This window comes from Perissodus microlepis, chromosome 2 (genome assembly GCF_051167445.1).
Source record: "Perissodus microlepis isolate ML-2025 ecotype Zambia chromosome 2, ASM5116744v1, whole genome shotgun sequence".
Classification (NCBI taxonomy): Eukaryota; Metazoa; Chordata; class Actinopteri; order Cichliformes; family Cichlidae; genus Perissodus; species Perissodus microlepis.
The window spans coordinates 31,001,831-31,025,064 of NC_140462.1; the positions used below are offsets into that span (position 1 = coordinate 31,001,831).

General features: G+C 40.6%; 2 protein-coding genes across 3 annotated transcripts; both read right to left on the reverse strand.

Moving 5' to 3' along the window:
• Nucleotides 1-477: 477 nt before the first annotated feature.
• klhl3 (kelch-like family member 3) lies at nucleotides 478-17,405 on the reverse strand. 2 transcript variants are annotated; one of them, XR_014797116.1, is made up of 16 exons: nucleotides 17,302-17,405; nucleotides 15,484-15,618; nucleotides 14,508-14,614; nucleotides 14,299-14,420; nucleotides 11,085-11,247; nucleotides 10,567-10,676; nucleotides 8,059-8,175; nucleotides 7,073-7,222; nucleotides 6,861-6,978; nucleotides 4,822-5,019; nucleotides 4,155-4,256; nucleotides 3,921-4,049; nucleotides 3,380-3,520; nucleotides 2,789-2,932; nucleotides 2,137-2,665; nucleotides 478-1,943 (listed from the first exon to the last, which is right to left on the reverse strand). XR_014797116.1 is itself a non-coding variant. In XM_084907638.1 (15 exons), the coding sequence occupies exons 1-15, from the start codon at nucleotides 17,349-17,351 to the stop codon at nucleotides 2,637-2,639; spliced, it is 1,815 nt and encodes a 604-aa protein (XP_084763764.1). In that variant the 5' UTR covers nucleotides 17,352-17,405; the 3' UTR covers nucleotides 478-2,636. The 2 variants fall into 2 exon arrangements, 1 of the variants encoding a protein (XP_084763764.1); XM_084907638.1 differs by having other exon boundaries at nucleotides 478-2,665.
• Nucleotides 17,406-20,552: 3,147 nt separating this feature from the next.
• LOC146392905 (heterogeneous nuclear ribonucleoprotein A0-like) lies at nucleotides 20,553-22,159 on the reverse strand. The gene has a single exon (XM_084907723.1). It carries the CDS (start codon nucleotides 22,075-22,077, stop codon nucleotides 21,208-21,210), a length of 870 nt encoding a protein of 289 aa, XP_084763849.1. The 5' UTR covers nucleotides 22,078-22,159; the 3' UTR covers nucleotides 20,553-21,207.
• Nucleotides 22,160-23,234: the final 1,075 nt, after the last annotated feature.

The window sequence follows — 23,234 nt, forward strand, 5'->3', positions numbered from 1 at the left end:
CTGCAACCTGTTGTGAGAGTAGAGAGCCTGGAGAGGTGGGGGGAGCCAGCAGAAGAAGGTTGAGCGATTTGGAGACAAACTTAGTGATGCAAGGCTGGAATGTTTGGACACGTGCAAAGGAGGGAAAGTGGATATATTGGACTAAGGATGTTAAACATGGAGCTGCCAGGAAGGAGGAAGTTCTCCGAAAAGATTCATAGCTGTTAGTGAAGGAGGTGTGCAGAGGGTTGGTGTGACAGACAGGACATCATCTACTATGGCAATAAATGTTATGTATTTGGGCTGATTAGAAACCACCACTGTGCACTTGCTCACTCAATACCAGCTGCTTACTACTTTCCATAGAAGGCAAAGTCCACTTCATACAAAACATCCTTAAATTTCCACACAGAGTCAGTTTTAAGCTCCTCTTGCACATTAAGCTCAGCTTCATTTCATGAACACATTGAACAGTTAACAAACTCACAACAGCAGCCGTTTCAGTCACAACATCCACAGTTTATATTAAAAAATATAACATCTGCTGTAAGAACATCATTATAACCTGAAGCTTTGATAAAAATCACCATAATCATGACCAAATGGGTTTAATTTGCCATCTACATGAAACTGCATATTGTTATCATAGCTTTGTTTTTTTAGAAAAAAAAAAAAAAAAAAATTCCCCAATGCTTCTGGTAGAGCAATGTGAACGTCCGCTAATAAACACTTAAATTTGCTCGAGACAGATGCAGGTAAGTGTGAGTAGGTTTAATTTTTTAGGTGAAGAAAAGATGTAAGAAAGTAAAAATACTTGGTGATGCGTTCAAGTGCTGATGGGAGGCTCTGAAATCACCTCTTATTGCTGCCAAGTGCATCTCTCTAAAGTTTCACCCATTTTAGTTAAGTGTCTAAAACTCAGAGTGCGATCTGTGCTTTAAGTAGTGCCGTGAAAAATAAGAAGAAATTTACACACATTTCACCTAATCAGCTTTGAGGATCTATAACATAGGAAGTGGTGAATGCTTTCAAACATAGCAGAGGACATGAAGGAATAAAGAGCCTCTAACCTCACTGAGGAGACATGGACTCCTAAATGCACCACGTGGCTCGAGCCACTTGCGATACTACACAGTGTAGAGGTTAAAGTGGGCTCTTGGGTGCTTTAGTTTGAGTATAAAGGCTGTCCTGATGCTGAACTCTAGCTCTTCAGATCACTACACCAAACTGGAATAGTCACAGTGATCCATTCATATATCTCGAGCAAATTCAAGTTACTCCAAGTCTGAAATTTTAAGAACTATGTAGTATTTATAGTTCTCTGTGAGACTGCTTTGAAAGGTTAACCATTATGTCATGATTTTAGGGAAATCAAAAACAGAAATTACAAAAGTCGACGTTACATAAAACATTTTTTTTTATAAAACTCTCTTCAGATCAAAAGCCATGGCACCAGTCAGTCATCTACATCTAAAAGACACCCACCATCATCCAGATGGGGGCACAAAGTGACATTATGAGGCTAAGACTTGGATGCGGATAAATGCTGTGTGATAAAATTCAACCAAATAATAACAATAAATAAAATGTTAAATCTGCATGTTTTACACATTACAGCTGAATTACTACAGTGCATTTTTGACACGGTCGATTCTTAATTTACTTAAGCGGTAAAAACATCTCCAGCATTTTTTTGATTACGATTCAAACTGGCATACAGTTTGTTTTTTTTTACAATTATTGGCCTTTAAGAAGTGAATGTAAAAGCTCCTGTGAGTGCGATCAGAAACAGCTGAGCGTCCATCTGTCTGACAGCAGGTCAGCGATCAAGTTCGTTGGTCAGTCAGAGAGAGGTCGGTCCGTGTGTCCGCTCCGCCGCTCTGCGTCAGTCAGTGCAAGTGATCAGTGCTTCAGTAGTGTGTCGACAACTGCAAAGTCCCATCAACCGGCCTAGGTCAGAGCCCCTAAAAATATTAAATATCACTCTTAATTTGCATATTTTATACATTCTTTACACTAACTGTGCAGCTCTCCAGGTCCAGGATTCTTGGAGGCGAACCAGCTCAACTCCTCAGAATAAAGTTGAGCAGAGTTGCTGGGTGAGTCCTATAATTAAAAAAATAAAAAAAAAGAAGAAGAAAGGTCTCAACTGCTCACCCAGATTACAATAATCTTGTGAATGATGTTCCTGCAGCAGCCAATCACAGGCCAGCATTGGAGTGTCGAGATTATCGCCTCAACGATGTTGTGAGCAGTCTGAAACCTTTGTGCAGTCCATCGAGTCAAGTTGTTTCTTTTTTCCTTCCTCAGCTGATGTTTCAAAGCTTTAATTCTCCAGAAAATTCTCCAAAAAAGAAAACCGTACGTCTCCACTTGGTCCACTAGGATCACTTCCTTCCTTTGAGTCTTATTACAGCTGCTGGTTGTGTGCTTAGCATTTGAAAAAGCCCACTCTCCTGTGGCTGCTGCTTCTTATCCAGTGCAACACTGCCCTCAAACAGGATCTGACACAGCTTGAATTGAAATGACAAGAAAAAAAAAAAAAAAGATTGAGATCATTTCCGATCGTGTTAGCTGAAGACTGAGGGCGTCTCGTGTTTGTTCCGCTTTTCCGATTGCTTGCTGAGCTTCAGTTCGCTGATGTGGAGCCGATGCCGTCATAACAGCTTGTCAATCACTGCGACTCCTGAAACAACGAGAACGGGACGACCAATCAGAGAAAGCAGATTTACAAACAGGTAATACGTGTTCAGCCCGTCACGTTCATTTCTCCCGGTACTGTAGAAATACTGCCTGCAAGGAGACCTACCAGCATAACTTCGTCCATTGCTCATGTTGGTGGGAATGAGGCTCCACTTGTCTGTGGCTGGGTTGTAAAACTCTACAGAGGACAGATTGCAGGACCCGTCATCTCCACCGATCACATACAGCAGCCCGTTAATGGCACAAACACCTGGGGGGGAGCAATGTAACATGTTTATTTTAAAGATCAGCACAGGAATTTTGCCCCATTTATCATTAAATGACCCAATTTACAAAATAATCAGCATACACCACGTTTACGTATGTTTTATTAGCAATACAGGAGAATGAAGGATTTTAGTCATCTCTTACAGATCTAATATCTTTAAAGCACAGGCCAGTAGATTACATGAACATCTTAAAGCCAATCTGAACATCATGCAAGAAAATATTGTAAATATTTGTACATGTAAATCTAATAAATGGCTCTCTTACCCATAAACGGCAGCTGAATAGTTATTTATTAGTAACAATTTAAATAACTCAAGGATCAAAAACAAAGGCAGTCATCAGCTTTTCAGAGGGAGAAATAAAGCTTTAGCCAGAGCGTACGATAAATAGATCGATAGATGCTGTGGACGTGTGACCGCAGTCTGACCTGCGTTTCGTCGACACATGTTCATGTCGCAGACCAGCCTCCAGGTGTTGGTCTGTGGGTCGTACACCTCCACACTCTTTCTCACCAGAGGACCGTCATGGCCTCCTGCTGCATACAGCTGACCACCCAACACACCCACACCTGGACAAAAATATTTTTTAAATAAATAAATAAATATCAGGAGACTGACAGTGAAATCCTCCAAAACCCAAAATATAGTGCAAATTCACCACAAATGAAGAGCTTTAACAAAACAAGTTCTGATTTTGTTCAGATTGTTTTTACAAAGCAGTTAGCGTCCACTAGGGGGTGCTGTTTCTACCAGTTAAATGGTTAGAAAAAGGCCAATTCACCATCATAGATCGGGATGATTAGACGCTTCTAATACTGATATTACACAACACATTATGATCAGAGTATGTGAGCATTCACTTGGATCCCACTGATGGAAATTTCTATTTTTCCTGAATACTAAGGGTTGAGCTGTGATGCTGCTCCCTGTGTGGATGTACAGTAGGCAGGATACAGTGTGTGGATGTACCTGCTCCACTTCGCCGTGTGCCCATCTCAGCTACATAGCACCACTGATTAGAGACTGGATCATATTCTTCCACTGTACTGAGACACTGGCGTGATGCACCATCATAACCCCCTACTGCGTACAGTTTACCTACAGATAAACACAAACAGGTTAAAAACACCGCATATACATATTTAAAGCTTGGATTTTCATTCTGATGGCATAAAAGGTAGCTGACACACAAGTCATTCTCACCATCAACCACCCCTACACCCACGCTGCTGCGTCTGGTGTTCATGGAGGCGACGTACGTCCACTCGTTGGTTTTATAGTTGTAAACCTCGACTGTTGACAAACCTGAGACACAGATGCAAAGAAAGAAGGGAGAGATGTAGAAATGGGAAAGACTGGAAGCGAAGGTTTGCGGTAAAGGGTTACCGAGTGTGTTATCACATCAGTCTGTGAGCGTTCTACACCCAGCTGGTAGATGTGTTGTGAGAAGAAAATAGATCTCCTGCCTCCCGTGTTTTAATGGGGTTTAATAGAGCATAAGAGTGCTGTGCCACTACAAGCAAATGTATCAAATGAGGAGAAAGAACAGTCAGACGATGATACCAAGGAAAAACAACTGTTTTTCTAAAATGAAAGTATTTTTCTTGACTTGCATAGAAATTGACCTTAATTTCCTTCAGTATAAACAGTTCATAATCAGTATTTTTATATTAATTGAAGGCAGTGCAATGAGATCCCTCTGTGAGCAGCAACTGGATGTGTGATAGTTCTCAAACTGCAATAATGTGACAAATGTTAGTATCTATTCCGACTGAAATTTACTAAACTTAAAAATGTGTTTATTTGTGTTACCAACAGGCACATTATGCATAAACCCACTGCTATTAATAGCTATATGCATTATGTGTACCTATGCTTCCATTAAAGCCTCCCACAGCATACAGTAAATCGCCCAGCACAGCGGCTCCCAGCGTGCTGCGTCTCTCCTGCATGCTCGACACCGCACTCCACTGGTCTCTTGTGCCGTCGTACACGTCCACCGTACGCTCCCGCAGCGAACTGTTGAAACCTCCAACCGCAAACACTCGGCCCGCCATGGAAACCACACCTGGGAAACAAGACAAAGAATTTGCGGATGAGATCATAGCTTGTTAAATTTAAACGCAGGTTTCCAAAAGTCATTGCTTCTATGAGGAAACCACGAGAATGTGCATTTCTGACATGTTGGTTTCTAAACAAAGTCTGTCTTGAATCCTTATATCAGGGGTGTCAAACTCAAATACACAGTGGGCCAAAATTCAAAACTGGAACAAAGTCGCGGGCTAACGTTAATATTTATTGAAATATATTTATTCCTCCAGATATAAGAATGAATCTTTTCTTATGGACACGTTTTGCTGAAAAACTGAATATGGAACAAGCAAAGCTTAATACTAAACAATATATATTAGCTGTATAATACCAGTAGGCCAGCTCTAATAGTAATTTGGTATGGCTTCGCGGACCAAATGTAATTAGGCTGCGGGCCAAATTTGGCCCGCGGGCCAGAGTTTGACACCTATGCCTTATATCTTTAACAGTCTTTGTTACACCCTTGCTGAACCTCGTTCATAGGACTCTAGACCACAGCTGGTCTGCTGCATTGTTCTACTGATTGTTGGAGGTTGTTCCTCCTTTTTTCAATGCTTTTAGAGTAGGGCTGTGCAATATGACCAAAATCTCATATCCCGATATAAGACATCTATCGTCCTGTTAACGATATAAATCACAAAAATGTAACATTTCCTGTAAATTCTGTGAATCTCGGGCAGCTCGACTTGCGGGAAGTGTTTCCAGCTGCGCGTCATGTAGCTGGAGTCGAGTGTTTTAACCGATTCATGAAACGATACAGTTTTAGACATAAGTTGTAACGGCCGCCGTTTTCTTTGTGAGTGAGTATTTATTACACGGCGTGCTGCGGGGAAAAGCCTGTTCTAACGTTTGAGTCTAAGGTTTATTTTTTTTTAGCACCTGGCGGCTCTTTTTTACTTCTCATCCGTAAATAATCTGCTCTTTCACGTGATTCAGTTTATTTTGAAAAGTCTCAACAGGATCTTGAGCTTTATTGTGAAAGGTTTATGTGGAACATAAACAAGCGGACACGAGATGCTGTTACCGTCGTTGTTGCTAACCACAACGCATAAAAACAGGCGCTTGTCTGTCTGTAGTGTGGTTATATTAAATATATGAGAAAGAGAGAACTTTAAGAAATTAATATAGCCACTACAGTGACCATCAAAACCATGAAAAAAATATTGCCGTAAACAGTTTATTTTGCGACACCACGAAACAAACGATAGCGTAAAATGAAACGATAGACGTTTTTATATCGTCATCCGATATATATTGTTATATCGAACAGCCCTATTTTGGAGTGCAGGAACCAAAACCATAATAAGCTTACAGAGCTTTTTGGGGCTGTTTTATCTCCTACTACAGAGTCAGTAGTTTTGGTCCATACATATATGTAGGCTTGAGTAATCTGGATAAAGCAAGACTAGTACAGGTATACATGTATATAGATTAGTCATTGAACATAAATGCAGCACAAGCCACCAGCATTGCAAAAATATACATGTAAACCTTAAAAAGTGGATAAATAAGGAAATATTAATGCACCGTAAATTCCTTATTGATCCTATATAATATACATTTTAACCTTGTATATAAGACCATATATTCCTGTCAACATACTACAGGGCATCCAACACATCGCAAACAAATGTAGAAATAAGAGGTGAGAAATAAGGTTTGGACGGTACACAATTCCCTGGGAACAGTGCAGACAGTCCCCAAAACTGATTGAAATGCAGCCATTATTTGTATTTTTCCATCAAAAGTGCATTTGCAGCAGTATTATCCAACCCGCTGTTTTCAGATGTCAATAGACACACCAAGTAATGAACTAACCTGCCCGGCAGCGTCTAGAGGGCAGGTCGGCCACTTGGTACCAACGATCTTCCTGGAAGTCGTAACACTCCACGCTGCGGATGGCTTTGGGAGCCTGACCACCCACTACAATCATCACCTGCACGTCCACACAGACCCACAGTAAGAAAATACAAGCGCACACGTGTATTTTATGTTAAAAACCTTCAGCTTTGGCACATTTCTGCGTGTACCTTTGGGATGCTGATCGGAGTTCGTGGTCGCGTCCTATCAGTCTTTATGAGGTGACGCTGGTCAGCAGGCAACAGGTGATACTTCATTGCTTCTATGAGGAAATCTTTACAAGTGTTGTTGTTCTTTATCAAAGCTTCTTCCTCTACAATCTGAAACAGGGATCAGATTTCATTCAAGATGAAGACAGCAGATTTTTGTTGAGTACTCAGCCTTTCAGTCTCTGGAGGCATTTCTAAATGTAATAATTCCTTTCATGAAGTCCCTCTGTTGTTGCAATACCCGTTTAAAATGTGGCAACAGTGGCAGAGACATGAACACTACAGGTGGGAGGCGAGAGAAAAAGATTACATGGGAAACCGGTTTCTTGTGTGTGACTTGAGCTAAATAAATAAATAAATAAATCAGTGCTGCTGAAAGATTTGCATGTAGGCACACTAATTGTGGCAGCTGGCCCACAAACATGATGACTAATGTACTGCACAAAGATGAACAAACAGTGATTTATTTCAACATCAACTCTTCTTAACATACTGTGATGAAAACCATTTGTAGCTGTGGGAGTGACTTTGTTATCCAACCTAAAGGCCAGAAACTAGTCTAATATCTTAGTAGAGCAGCGATTCCCAACTGGGACGAGCCATCAAGGTACGGCAAACAAAGCTATGAGCTGAATTTATTGTATATCACATTAACAGTGGGGCTCTCAAATGTAAAGCGGATTGAGAAACTAAACAAGCAAATCATTAAAAATCAAATCAAGGATAACATAATGAAGGAAATGCTTGATACACTGGTGTGATGGTCAAAGTTGTGGGTTGGCCAGAGGAGATTTTTAGATCACATAATGAGCGATAGCAGTCTTAGGTTTGAAAAAGCTCTTTTGAACATTCAATTATATCTGATGGCACGGCTGACTGAAAGCCATGATTAACCCCTGTCACCTGTTGGTCAAAGGCCGATAATGTTTAAACAGAATTCGTTTTACCTGTACCAGGTAATCTCTGGAAAGCAGTGGAAGTCTCACATGCTCCATTAGTTTGGGCATGTATTCCAGACGAGCTGGTTTATCATGTTTGATCCACGATATCATTGCCTCGAACACCTAAGAACAAGGAAAAATATGAAGGATATGGTGAAACTGCTCCGAGGTAGAAGCGACCACAGCAGTTTATTACATAGACTCTCAGTTACTTTGTTTGGCCCCACTTTGTCTTTACAAGTGCTTATCTACATCAGTACTCCACATTTTTGGGGGTGTGTGAAAGTTTGAAAACTTTTGGGATCAAAAACTTTAAAACTGGGAACAAAACCTGTTGACACAAGCCCAATTTTATCCCATCCCCTTGTTGAAGTTAAGAGGGCGTGACAGATTTTTCTTGGAAGCTGCTGGATGTTAGAAATGTGCAGGCTGAGACTGAAACAGTGAGACTACCAGTGTATAAATACACAACACCTCATAATCCCAACGACTTTTCTCTTTTGTAGACGCCATGAAGTTTCAAGACTGATCGCTCCAGGGAGCAATCAATAGAACAGAGGCTGCAGACACTAGTTTCATGCCACACCACATTCATATTCATTGTGCCACTTCAGTCCCATTTATCTCTTGATTGCCTGTAGGGCAGCTCCACAAGAGCAAAGGGGGGGCTGCGTGCCCCTCACATTGTGCACAAAGGACACCAGCGATGGTAGTTGAGATTAAGAGGACAATTGTTCAAAACCTCTCCAGACTCTTATCTTCCAGGGTTAAAAAGGATCTTGTTTCAGAAATGAAAGTGGCAACGTTTTACAAGGCAGATGCTAAAAGCACGTCGAATGTCCTCAGACAGGCACTGTGAGTAAAAATGCAGAGACTCCTGCTGCCATTTATTTCAACTAGAACACAACCAGTACTGTACAAAAGTTTTGTAGCCGATCATTTTCATTGTTTTTAATTTAACAGTGCCTATGAATCATTCAAGCATAAAAAGGCTCACCCAACTCAAGGGATGCACCAGTTTGTCTAAACATAACTAACAACCTAGCAAAAAAAAAAAAAAACTGTTTTAAATCGCATCTTTACACAATTCATTACTTGTGCAAACACAATTTGTTCCCATTTCTTTAGCTGAATCTATGAAAAAAAACACCAAAGATAACAGTTTGACGTGCATAGAAATTATGTTTTTCCACCAATAGGGCAAATACCAAAGTGCTATTAGGTGGAAACCTAACTTATTGTGGCCGTATGCACTTCCAAGATTAGAGGAAACTAGTCAAATAGCAGAAATGGGCAACTGGGAGCTAAAAACTACCAGCAAATAAATCACTATCTGAAAGTTACGTCCTTAAGAAATGAGACAAAATCCAGCAAAAACCCAACTGGCCCTTTTGTTGAGCCATTCGTTTGTTAAAGCCTTGTCAAAAATGGTGTGAGGGGAAGGGTGGCTGTTAAGAAGCCATTCTTAAGGAAGAGAAGTGGACTGAAGACCAGTGGCAAAGGTTTTGATGAAGTGATGAATTCAAATTTAAATTTGGACTGGATTGGGTTTAACCAGAGCCCAAACCTCAACATTACTGAAGCAGTGTGGGATCATCTTGACACAACAGAACAAAAGGCAGCCACCAACATCCAAAGCCTGGAGAACTATTCCTGAAGACAACTCAGACAAGCGTTCTAGTAATTTCTTTAAGAGTCCGGCTGTGTTGAAGAATAAAGGTGATCATAGCAAATACAGACTGTCAAGCTCCTTTGTGTTTATACCAATTCTGTTTTTGCCTTATATACTGTATTTTTATATAGGGTTGCACATTTCAATCCATCACTGCACCCATTTTATATTTTCCTTGCAAAATATAAAGAAATAAGGGGTGATGCAAGACTTTTGCACAATGTAAAGCAATAAAAACTATTCAATTTGGGTTATTCTCCTCTCAACGAAGAGGTTAATAGAGGGGGAACCCTGTTTCAATGATGCATGAACACTCACATGATGGAAGAACAAAGTCAAATTGAGACAATACACAAAAATGACCTCAAGAAGTTGATCCACTCACTTCATTTAATCCACTCACAAAACAGCTGCAGCAGGTAAATCAGAGCTAAATGACTGTGTCTGCTGATGCAGTTTGTTTGGCGCTTCATGGTTAGCGTGACAGCGCCCAACTCCCCGTGTTTATGTTTGAATCAACCTTTGCTGTCAGTGCTCTGACAGCAGCATGTCACACAGCTGCTACATCAAACTCTTGCTGTTTGACAGGTTAACTGCAGACAGATGCGCCATCCCCAGGAATATACGTCTGCTGTCAGATTCAGCCCATCATACACAGCAAGTGTGGGATGACTCTTATTTTAATTGGCTTTACTGTCCCTTTTTCTGAAGTCTGCTTTACTCCAGAGATTTTGTGATCACTGAAGTGAAAATCTGTTATGGATTTCATTTTCACTCAATCATCTTTAAAAAAATATAAAATAAAATGAATAAAAATATCTATCTTTATGGTGACGCCTGACCTTTTCCTCTGTTGACACGGTGAGTTTGTCGCTGGAGATGAGGCTGCACACCTGCTGCAGAGAAAGGCTCAGATACTCCTCGCCCTGCACCACATCAGTAAAATGCTGCTCTGAGAGACACAAACATCCACAGCACACATTAAACATTGTCCCAGCGAGCAAAGCTTAAATGAAAACATGTTTGTTTTCCCCCCAAAATAATCTCTTTGCTGTCCAAGACACCTAATTCTGTTTTGATTTTATATACTGTTTTGTTTGTTTGTTAATTAGTTAGTTTGTTTGTTTGCTTGTTTTAATCAATTTTAAATCCTGCTTTTTATTTGTTTTTGTTTCTAATGTCTCTGTAAAGCACTTTGAATCACCTTGTTGTTGAATTGTGCTATACAAATAAACTTGCCTTGCCTTGCCTAATGTATTCCCTAGACTCGTGTCAGATTTTAAACACCTCATAAATCAGCCAACTGACAAAGTGACAGATTATGTGGTGTGAATAGGGAAAGAAAAAACAAAAATCTTACCAGCGTAAGCATGAGCCTGGTTGAGAAGCTGTGTGCATGTATGCAGGTCAGCAAAGGCTCTGATGCCCAAGCAGTTGGTGGGATGAAGCTGAGATTGCAGGAATTCGCAACAAACCTGACGCACATCCATCAGCTGGAGGAGGCTGGCTGCAGGCAACAGTACCTAATATATTTTTTTTTAAAAAGTCACAAAAAGTTGAGTTAGCAGTTTACCTCCACAGCCATTCCCTGTGTAAACAACTCAAGACTTCATCAGCACAGTAGGTCTGTTATTCAGTGAGCTAATCAAACAAACTCAACTCATCATTCAGGTTAGGAAGCAAACTGATACCCAGTAAGTTTATCAGTAGGATTAACTTTAAGGATCGGACAGAACTGAAGAAACTTCTCGGATGAGAGGTGAATCGTCTTCAAGCAACTTAAAAAAGTCCAGACGCTTTTCTTTGCAAGCTCCTTAAAGTTGAGAAACTCACATTTGGTTTTGATCTCTACTTTGAATGAGGAGCTACTAAACCATTTCCTGCAAGACTTTCAACTTGGTGCAAGAGCCTCTAAAACGAAAGGTCACAAACATGTCAGCCATGCTTGCCACTTAGAGTTTATAAACACAAACATCATGGATTTAACAATTTTCTGCAATTCTTCATCCCTCGATTTTCTTTACCAGCAATGAAAATGGAAAAAAAAAAAAAAAAAAAAAAAATCCAGCCCGGGACCATAATCAGCCAATAGCCATTGTCCTTGGTCCTGACCAGAGTCGACCTCATATATGATTACAAGCCAGTCCGATTCGTGCATGCACAACACATACACACTGACAGCCACGCGCTAACATGAAAGCTTCTCACTGGGCGTGAATACACAACACCGCATGCCGACAAAACCACTTGAAACAACAAACCTAATCAGACACTTAAAATCACCTTCATCTTGCTGAACACTGACATTAACTGAGGTTAACAAAGGCTAAAAAAGTTAAAGCTATCCAGAGCTCAGAGCCAGGACTAAGACGGCAGCCTCGGTACGAGCAAAGGCTCAAAGCAGTTACAAGGAAAATTGCAGAGACAAGTGAAAAAGAGAAAGAGCTTGATGTTCTATTATCTGCTGAAGTTAGGAACACTGGAAAAATTATTCAAGTACCTGAAATTGATTTTGTTATATAAACCTGTTGAACCTGCTTCTGTTTGGTAGGTAAAAGTGGGTGTGCAGCAACTCATTTTCAGTTAGTTATGTGTACCTCTTTCCACTAAAGAAGATCCTGTAACTTACAGCAATTAGGGAGAAATTGTAAAGCTTAGCCTTCATTTTCACTGTAAATCTGCCTCTCTTTCTTTTGTTGTGTTAAAAACAAAGCAAGTCCTTATCCTTTACAGCAGAGCGCTTTCACCCCTCCTTGGCACGCCAAACTGAGTCCCTGTTTATCGCAGCTCAAATAAAGGTAACTAGAAAAGAGCTTTTTATCAACAAGATATAAATAAAGTCCTACATAAAGAGTTATCTGAAAAATCTGGCTCCAGTCCGCCTTCTGCAGCTTTCGTTTGTATTGTGATTTTATTTCCCTCCCAACACATTGTTAGAACACTAGATATTATGCTAAACTCATCACTGTGACATAAAGATAGATGAAAAAGAAAAAAGATTAATAAGCAGACCAAATAAGAGTTTGCACACATTCAACTGGCAACTAACACTTACTGCTCGATCAGTACTGACCTTGGCCACTTGAAACCATTTTCTAGACCAGCCCTCATTTTTTTGGCTATGGCTATGTTTTTAAAACGGGTGCTGCTTTTTGTCCATTTCAACATTTGTGACAAGCATCTAGAGTACTGCTGAGAAACTGATGCTAACAAAGCTACTCATTAGTTTAAGTAGGTCAGTGTCTGCCTGCCTCAACACCTCGCTGTTTCTTCAGACACACACACTCATCCACTGAATGAGTATTGTCACTGTGTCCTCTGTTTCCTGTACACAGCTGCCCTGAAGCCTTGCATCTTCTAAAACACAGCATCAGGCCCAGTGAAACTCTGTTTACAGCAGCTGTGACTGACACACACACACACGGCTGCGAGCAAAACAAAAACATTTTTAGTACAGAGAAACGCTGACTTTCAAGAAAAAAAAAAAAAGAAAAGAAAAAAAAGTCTAAATCCAACTTTTTACAGATTTTTTTTTTACACACACACACACACACACACACACACACACACACACACACACACACACACACACACACACACACACACACACACACACGCTGCTAACAGTTGGAGGATTTCCTGCCTTCTCCATGCACACTTCCTGCACTAATAATCAGAGGAAGTATCTTGCCTGCAGCTGGATCAAGCCGAGCTGTGAGAGAAGTAATGCAGCTACCACAGGTTAATGCCACCGAGCTAACCAAAGCCTCCGTGCTGTGCTTTCACAGCAAAAAAAAAAACAAAACCCACAGAAAGCTCTGTGTTTGTCCTCTGTAGTAAACATCTGCTCCTCAAACACGGCCAATCGGACCATCCTGATAAAAGGGAAAGACTTAAAATGATGACAATCCCTTTCAAGTATTATGCAGCTATGTGTCTGAAACACATTTATGATTATAAACAAAAACAATAATATCATTAAAATGCTTTTGTGAGCAACACACTTTTATTAAAATTAATTTAGGTCTTAAAACAGGTAAATAGAGGCACTTTCCCCAAGAAGGACAGTTCAAAATATGTGTTTAGTTTATAGTTTAGCAACAGTGTTTAAAAATGTTTAAAAATATGCAGTTATTCTTTCTTGTACTTAAACCGGTGAACAAAAACAAAGGTAAGGATAAAGAAAAGGGCAGCAAGTTACAAATTTCCTTCTTAAAACAAAGGATGTTTTGTAAGAGCCAGACTTATGCTGCGATCGTTTTGCTTGGAGCAGCAGCAGCACCACTTTGATATAATTATCTAACTTGTTAAACAAGTGTGAAAAAAGAAAGTGTGACAACATGACGTTTTAATGTGCAGCTCCCCAGGCAGCTCCATGTTTACTTCTCCACTGTTAACCATTAAACAGAGGAGACGACCAGCTTACAGGGCTAGGTGGATAGGCGTTATTAGCAAAGGTGATTATGTTACTGCTGCTAATATACAAGAGTCGTTTTAAAGCACAAGCAGTCTTCAAATGAACACACAAGCCACCATAAGAGAGGAGAAACAGGAAGGAAATGTAGTATTCTCACCTGGACGTTGTCCTCTGTGACCTCGATCTCTGCTGTGTAAATATAGTCGACCAGTTTTCTCAGAGTCTGACCGTCCACCTCTCTGATCTCCACCTGGTGAGCTTTACTCTCACTCATATCACCTGCGCACACACAGACACACACAGCTAAGCATACACACAACTGTGTGCAGCATCATACACAATGCACAAACAATAGTGTGCATGTACCTGTGAACATGGCACAGAAGTAAGGGCTACAGGACGCCAAGACCACCCTGTGAGCTGGCACTTCAACGCTCCCGGCTACCAGCTGGACGTCACACAGCATCTTTTTACTGGAGGAAGGACAAACAGACGGCGTTATGTACGAGAACCTTCAACTGACGATGTCCATAACTAGACATCTGATTTTATCGTTTGCAATTTTCAGATTCGTCATTATTTTTGTGCAGAAACACTCAATTTCCTAATGTTACACACCTACAAACAAGACATTTATTAGAAAGTAAATCTAAACAGACATGTGGCAGTAACACCGTGAGATTAAGGCATTGAAACAAAGAGAATTTAACTCACTTTTCGATAAAGACTAAAAAATTACTGACATTAGAACATAAATATGTCACAGGCATACAATAAACACAAAATAGAGCAGATAAACATTAATGCTTCTGGTCATTCCAGTTGCTTTGTCAATTGAGAGTTCTGGAGGGATTATTTGAGTTGCGTCAAAAATATAAGACAGAATTATTAAAATGTTTTTTGTACAAATGTGAAGTTAAATCTGCACTCAAGAGCCAGAGAAGAGGGGCACCTTTGAAGTCAAAAAACTCTGGTATTCATCACCAGTTGATGAAATATCACAGTAAAATACATGAATCTGGGCCAGTTGTGTTGAGGTTCACATTTCACAATTAACAAGCCCACAGTCGTTTTTGTCATGCATGTGCAGAATAAAACATCCCCACCCAACAGAAGAGGTTTGCCAGTAGCTGTTTGACAGTGATTTGCAGTTGAAATCTCTTCTTTAAAAATGCAACAGTTCAGTTCAGGCAGAAGTAATGTACTGCTGCACTGACATTTTCAGACAAGCCAGGTGAACAAGCGAAGACTTGCATGTCCTTTCTGGCTTACAAAACTCGATACGGCCTCTTCGTTCTCAAGTTAAAACGAAACGGTAGAAACCACAATTTGAGCAACGCACCTCCTCAGGTCGTTCATCAACTGAAACGCTTTCCTCATGTGCGTCTGGTTGAAGGTGTGCATCCCTCCATTCACCGTGTCCTCTTCTGAATCGGTGGTACATGGTGGACGCGGTGAGGCCGGTGTGGCAACCAGACTGGTAAGACATAAGAGGCAGTGTCTGGATCAGTGGATAGCGATGATGACAAAAGGCAACCACAAACCATAACAAAGCCTCCACCATCTTTTACAGATGACTGTAGACACTCACTGTTGTACATCTCCCCTCACCTCCTCTGTACATACGGATGATCTGAACCAAAAATAATTTTATACGGCTTCTTCACTCCATAAAACTTGTTGCTACAGTCCAGTTCTTATGCAATTTGGCATAGCTCAGCCTTGTCTCCTCATTTCCCTTCCTTAAGAACGGATTTTGAACAGCCACCTATCCAATGAGGCCATTTCTGATAAGGCTTCAGCAAACAGTAGACAGATCAACTGAAGGTTCATATGCATCTCTCAGATCCTGTGTCACGTCTTTGTGTAGATACAACACTGGCTCATCCTTGAGTTAGGTGCCTTTTTATCCTTGAATGGTTAACTGGTTAGTGTTAAGTAGAAAGTTTGGATTTCTCAAGACAATCAAAACAATAACAATGACAACAACAACAACAACAACAGAGTCTGGCTTCTTGGAAGCAAACTACAAAAAAATGAGTATGTGTATACTCAAAGCTGATCCATTAGACTGATGGATGTCATCTTCGTGTTAATCCAAAGGTACAAAATAACCATTCAAGCATGTCTATTTAACTGAGGATACCTGCTCTATTCAAGATGATTGGAGGAAAGGTGTTCTTTGACCCTATCCTTTATTAAGGATTAAAGCTGGATACATTTTATGGTCAGTGCATCCTTTGAAAAGGCTAAAAACAGCCATAATATATAGGGTTTCATTTCTTTTAACGAGCTAAGTAATTAGTGCCTATTTGCTGTGGAAGATTAACAAACATCTGCCACACAGATGGCATGTGCATATTACTGGTAACTTCTTTTACACGGGGACTGCACAGAAAAAGAAGCCCTCACACATGCTTACAAAGAAATGGGGGGAGAAAGAGCATACAGAAACGAACCTTAGTATATTAATTTACAAGCAAATGTGACCTGCAGCGAGCTGAAAGCACATCTGATAGCGGTTTTTCTGTCCGACACTGTTTATTTAAACAGTGCTTGGCCGTCTCCACCGTGCATGTACTGTACGATGTGCTATCTTAACTCTCAAAACAAGCCGTCTCTTCACCCACAGATAATCAAGCATTTCGAAGAATTTATGATGCTGCACTGAAAAGTCACAGTAGCTGCCCGATAGTTCGTTTTTGTTTAACAGCTTACGGTAAGCTTGTCTTCATGCGTCCAAAAAAACCAAATCAACAGGAAGCTGTTCAATTCATTTTAAGTTTGTTGTGGGTTAAGTTAGCTAGCTCCTAGCATTGCTAACCAACATATAACCTTATGACAGCCATGAATATCAACTGAAATCGTATTCTAAGCTACTTTAAAAATAATTACAAACCAACCCACATTCAGTCAACTATCTACAGTCTGGTTTGGTTGGCTGCCATCAGCTGAGCAGCCAGTGATGCTAGCTGACTAACGGGCGCTAACTAGTCAACACAGCTAGCCCCGAGTTTGCGTGCTGTGAGCGAGCTCTCGAGCTGTCCGTGTTGGATTTCTGGCCACTACATCGCGTAGGTTCAAATGTCATCCAACAGATGCAGAAGCAGCCTGAATCCCATCTTTAGAAAACATAATCCCCACCGATGAGCCAACTCACCCCAACGACACACCGTCCATCCTCCCGGAGTCAGAGAACACAGCGGGCATGAGCGCCGAGCGGCCGGCTGCACGCAGATCGTCTATTAGAAAGATGGGATTCTCCGCAAGACTGGCATACACAGATGATTTTATATGATGACTCACTCCCTTAATTTTTATGCACATTTTTTTAAATAGTTATACAAACTGTATTAAAACACAGTAAGCCAACCTTTGAAAGATAATAAGTAATGACAAGAATTATCAACAAGACCACAATTTCATAAGAGTTATAGGGTTCATCGTTCTTTCTTTGTATCATTAGTTTTTTGTTTTCATTTCCAGTGAAAACAGGATCAGGGATCAACATTTCCCTGAAATTACTAAATGCTCCTCCCACGATAAACTTGAATTTCTCTTATCTTAAAAACACAACTGATTTGAATTTAAATTAACTGGATGGTTATAATTCAGATATTCCGATTAACTAAAAAGAAAATGCGTTTCGATGCCTGTTGTGTCCATTTGCACTAGAAAGGCAGCACAGTCAATAAATGCTTTTGCATTTGCAGGACTGCATGAGTACAATTGATTTTCCATCATCTGGCTAATCAAATCACTGTTTCAACTCTAACAAGAAATGTGAAATCCATCACCTGGTATAAAGGAGGGGCGTTACCAGCTACTTAAGATAACAGGAAATGCAGCAACGTTGTAGACATAAAATAAAGCCATTTTTTTGTTATTTTAGTTGTATTGCAAGAGCTGTTAGTCTTTAAATCTCTGCAATGGAAGGACTGCCAAAGTAAAAGAAATTAGATGACTTAAAAATCACATCTTAAATAGGCCCACATTATGAATATTTAGGTTTTCTTAAATAGCAAGATTGTACAATCCAAAATTGCTTACTGGAGGGTTGTTTACCAACTGGTGGCCTGCATTTAGTCTAAGGAGTCAAATACAAATAGTCACATCTGGTCACATCTGCACTGAAAGAGTCCCATTTTAAAATCTATGGGAGCATTCAGTGATTGCAAATACCACGAAGCAAAATTCCTACCCATTATTGTGAGCTTTCAAACGTAAGTCAGCCACCCTTTGAATTCACATTTGAGCAAAAGGGGTATGCAGAACTATTTCTATAAGTTAATTGTTCCTATTTTAACAGCACAAACATGCATTTAGTTTACTTCAACAATAACAAAAAATAACTTGAGGAACTTTCTTCTATCAGTTAAGGTTAAAATAAAATGCTTATAGGCTTTGTATTAGCACTTTTATGCACTATTCGGGATTCAGCAAATTATAAAAGTGGCTCAAAAAATAACTCTTTGGACTACAGTTAAAAAAAATTACATATCAAGTTCTGCACGTAGTGTAAATAATGGTCGTCTCTATAATAAATCTTTCTAGCTCCACCCACTGTTTGACTTAGTATTTTACATTCACAGCCAGTGGATCACATCTGTCCAGTGATCGGAGCTTTATTCTGGCTTCCTGTGAGTCAGAGATTTTTCTGCTGTTGTAAAACACTGAACGGGTTGGTGTCAACAGCACTCCTCTCACGAACTCTAAAGGGAATAATTATGAGTTATACACCGGAACCTTCTCAGTTAGCCTCATTTAATATTGCTAATCTCACTCTCTATGAATTGAAGTTGACTTAAAATCCTATTTGTAACCTGTGAAAAACAAAAAAAAAACTGCAACCCTGTGCCTGAAGAACTGAACTCTGTGTGACCTTTGGGGAAGCTGTACCTAGATCCCTGTAGGGTGGCTTTGAAGGGAGGTTGTCATACAGTTTACAGGGAGTAAACACTGGGAAGCATGCTGAACATAGGCACGCTGAAATACACTGGAAAAGCAAAGCTTGGCCTGGTATGTTTGGCATGTGAGAGGTGCTTCACATTAATATTCATTTAGAGTCTACGCTTGTGCACAATACGTGGTTAAATAACAAAGAGAGAAGGTGTCAGCGGCACTTTTGTCTTTCTCTGCTGCTCGTGCTTAAGTCTCGACACCCCAGGGGATAATTTTTGCTCCTTAGTTTTTTATTAGGATCTGTTAATCTGGTTTAAATAAAGCATTATATCTAGCAAGATTATGCTCAAAATACTTTGCAAAACAAGCACTACAAATTAATGCTCAAACCTTTTGTGAAGTGTAACTTTTCATTAAATATATTAAACAGGATACAAGGCAAGGCTGCACAGAAACGTTAAAATCATAGGTTTCCCAGGCCTGTTTTCTGCATTTATTTCTGATTTCCTCTTTCCTTCCTGGAAATGCACATTCTCATCTCCAGACCTCTTAGGTCAGGTTTGTGATGAGTATGTGCATTTCCATGTACTAAACTGATAATAGAAGACCAGCATTCAGTTTTAAGTTCGCTCGAGGTCTCTTCCAACTCTCATTCCATTTAATCTAAAGCCAAAATGATTCAGTCAAACAATGAATATATGCTACTAAACGTGCTTTATAAAAATCAGGCATGAAAGGAGTGATAAAATGCAGTGTACAGCTGTAACAACATCTGGTTATAACACTCAATGTTAAAAAGAAAAATACTTTCATATAAAAACACCCAGTATTTGGATATTTTCCAAACCAGAAACAGGTTCAGAATGAGAGCTCTCACTATATTCTTCCTTTGCCTGTGCACCTACTTTCCTCCATAAAATCTTGTAGGTCATGTAGGTGTTGCTGATGACATCCAGCCCTTACACAAGCGGATTTGGTACACATTTTAGCACCGTGGCCGGTTACGTTCATTTATATCTGCCAATACCCAACACCTCTCCCCTTTGTTTAATGGACACTAAATACTGGTTGCTCCCAGGTAAAAATATTTATCAGCTGGCTGAATGTGTGAGGGTTTTAGGAACCTGATATTGTGAAAACCTGTCATCGATGCGTTTCTGTAGATCAATATGGAGGAAAAATAAAAAGACAACTGGTAAGTCTTAAAAAAACAAAGCAGTTAACCAAAATCAGGATGCTCGTTTATATATATATATATATATATTTTTTTATGTTGTATAGGAATAACAAATACTGCTTTGGTGATTCACCACCTCCAAAATGGCCGATGTAGCAGAAATCCATGATTTCCAGGCAATACTACCTCCTAGTGGTCGCTTCCTCAATCCAATTTAAAGAGGAGAGTTTAATGATTTAAAAAGGAAATAAAAACAATTGTTCCCAAACGTTCCCAAAGTGGGGGGTTTAAAAGCACTTTCTGTTGATCTGAATTAAGACTGCGAGATTAGATAGATTTTTAAAACATTAAAAACTTTAATAAAAGCAGAATAAAACATAGGGGGTGAGCTGAACACATGAATTTCAAAGGATTTTAATCTAGGCAAAACAAAAAACAAAAATAGAAAACAAAAAGAAAACTGGGACGGGAAAGTGGGGCAAGAGTACAGTGAAAATAGTCCCTGACATTTCTCAAAACAATAAACAAAAGAGAGCAAAGAAAAAAAAAGTTTTAGGGTCAAGAAGCTGAAGAAATCCAGTCCCATGCTGCCGGACACTGCCACAAACTTTACCTAAAACCCTGAGTTCATGGTGTGAAAACAGGCAAAACTGACGGATCTGCAAATCAAACAATCGATTTTTTCTCATTTGAAGCAGTGACTGACAAAAATTATACTTAAAGAATTCAACATAACAAAATACAGTTCAATAATTCACAATTCTTAGTATTAAAGTCCATAACGTGTGGAATAAGAGGACAAGAAGGGAAGTCCTGGTGGGGGGTGGATGGGATCCAGAAAGCAGGCTGTGTGGGTGATGGGCGTTGCTTCTTTTTAATTGAATTCGAAGACCACCTCTCACCCCCTACCTGGACATGTGTAGCTCGTGTGTGTAAATCAAAGTCCATTTCAATTAGAAATGAATCTCTCATCGTTTGAGGGCGCCATTAGTAGCCACTGCTAAATCCACCACCCCTGTTATAAGGAGCCCCGCTCCGGTAAGAAGTATAGTTGCCCCCCTTCATCGCGCCATAACTGGAGTGCTGCTGTCCATAGCCGTCCCCAAAGTCCCCATTGCTGTACCCGCCACCCATCTGGCTGTCGTATTCGTCGTATCCCCCGTAGCCTCCGTAGCCATCCCCCCCGTTATAGCCCCCGCCGTAGCCGTAGCCACCCCCGTAACTACCGCCGTAGCCTCCTCCGTAGCTGCCGCCGCCGCCTCTTCCGCCGCCGTAACTCTGCATCCCTCTCCCTCGACCCCTTCCTCCCCGGCCGCTGGTGGACATTTCCTGCTTGGTTAGAGCCTTTTTCACCTCCACCTTGTTCCCGTTGATGGTGTGGTATTTGGTCAGGACCGCTTTGGTGGCGGAGTCGGTATCCTCGAAGAAGACAAAGCCGAAGCCTCTCTTCCTGCCGGTCTGCTTGTCGGAGATGATCTCGGCCTTCTCCACCGCGCCAAATTGCGAGAAGTACTCGGTCAGGTTCTCCTCAACGATGTGGTCTTTCACGCCGCCGACGAAGATTTTCTTGACATTGGCGAGTATGTCCGGGTTGTTGGCATCCTCTCGCGCTATGGCCCTTTTCACCTCCACGTTGTTGCCTTCGACGACATGTGGCTTAGCGGCCATTGCTGCGTCGGCCTCCTCCGGCGTGGAGTAGGTGATGAAACCGAAACAGCGGGAACGTCCAAGCTGCTGGTTCATGACTACCACGCAGTCGCTAAGGGTACCATACTGCTCGAAGTACTTGCGGAGGCCTTCATCGGTGGTTTCCACGTTCAATCCCCCAACAAAAAGCTTACAAAGTTTGGATGTCATGGTTCCTCCGGAGGATGGTGCGCAGCTCAGACCGTCCCTCTTCTTCAATGAACCGACGTAAGGGCGGGCCGTTTCACTCACGTCTTCGTAAGACGTTCCTCTCCCTGATTGGTCACCTTAAACCAAATCACCCCCTCACAATCGCGCGCGATTGGCGTCACTGTCCTGTTCCCTTCAGGTCCCATCGGAAATCTTAATTTCCTGAAAAAGGACCGCGTGAATTTCGACCTTTGTTTTTCTTCGAATACAGTAATAAAGCTACACCCCCGATTAATTTCACTTAAAACACATATAACGTCAATCCGTGTTTTATTTTGTGTCGCACTTTAGACCCACTGGGACAAAATATATTTTTTCCAAGTGTGTACATGAACCACGTTCAACCCTAAAATAAACGAAACTCGTAAGACTGAATTTTATGTTTTATTTTTTTAAGTGTATATTAGCTCTGCACGACTGGCTGTTGCAGTCTTTTTCCAGCAATTACAGCTGTGAAATGCAGTCATTTCGCTGTTTAACTATTATGATCAGAGAAAATCTGAAGTCGCCTACAGCCTTAATAAATTAGGTTAGCTGGAGGCAGGCGCTTCACAATAAACGCAACTTCTCTCAGCGCCCCTCCCCCCTTGTTCCTGGAACACGATTTGAGCCCGACAGAAGCGAATAACTCCCATCAATCACATATTCTGACACACGAAAAGCATTTTTCCTGTGAAATTCAGCTTCTTAATTTGATCCACCTAATTTCTGATTGAAAAAAAAGACATTTTGATAGGGCACCTTGTGGAGATTGTTCTGCAAGCCATTTAAACTTCAGTGTTTAAATGGCTTGGTCGTGCAGATCTGAAGTGTAAATTATGTTATTTCAATTCTATGTGAATTTTCAGTAGTAGTAACCGAGATTGGATATCATTTATTCATTTAACACATACTTCTTTATCTTGTTTGGCAAACGTGTTGCAAAACACCAACTGTAACCAAGTGAAAATATATTTAGTTAAAAGGTACCACCAAGGTTTTATTATTATTGCCACTATTGAACTATTATTTCAGCCAGTTATTTAGCCAAAACATGCAGCAATGTGCAGGCAAAACCAAAATGGAAGGAGACCAAATAGGAGTGGTGGTGATGGGCAGACCTCCACAAGGCACCTTCA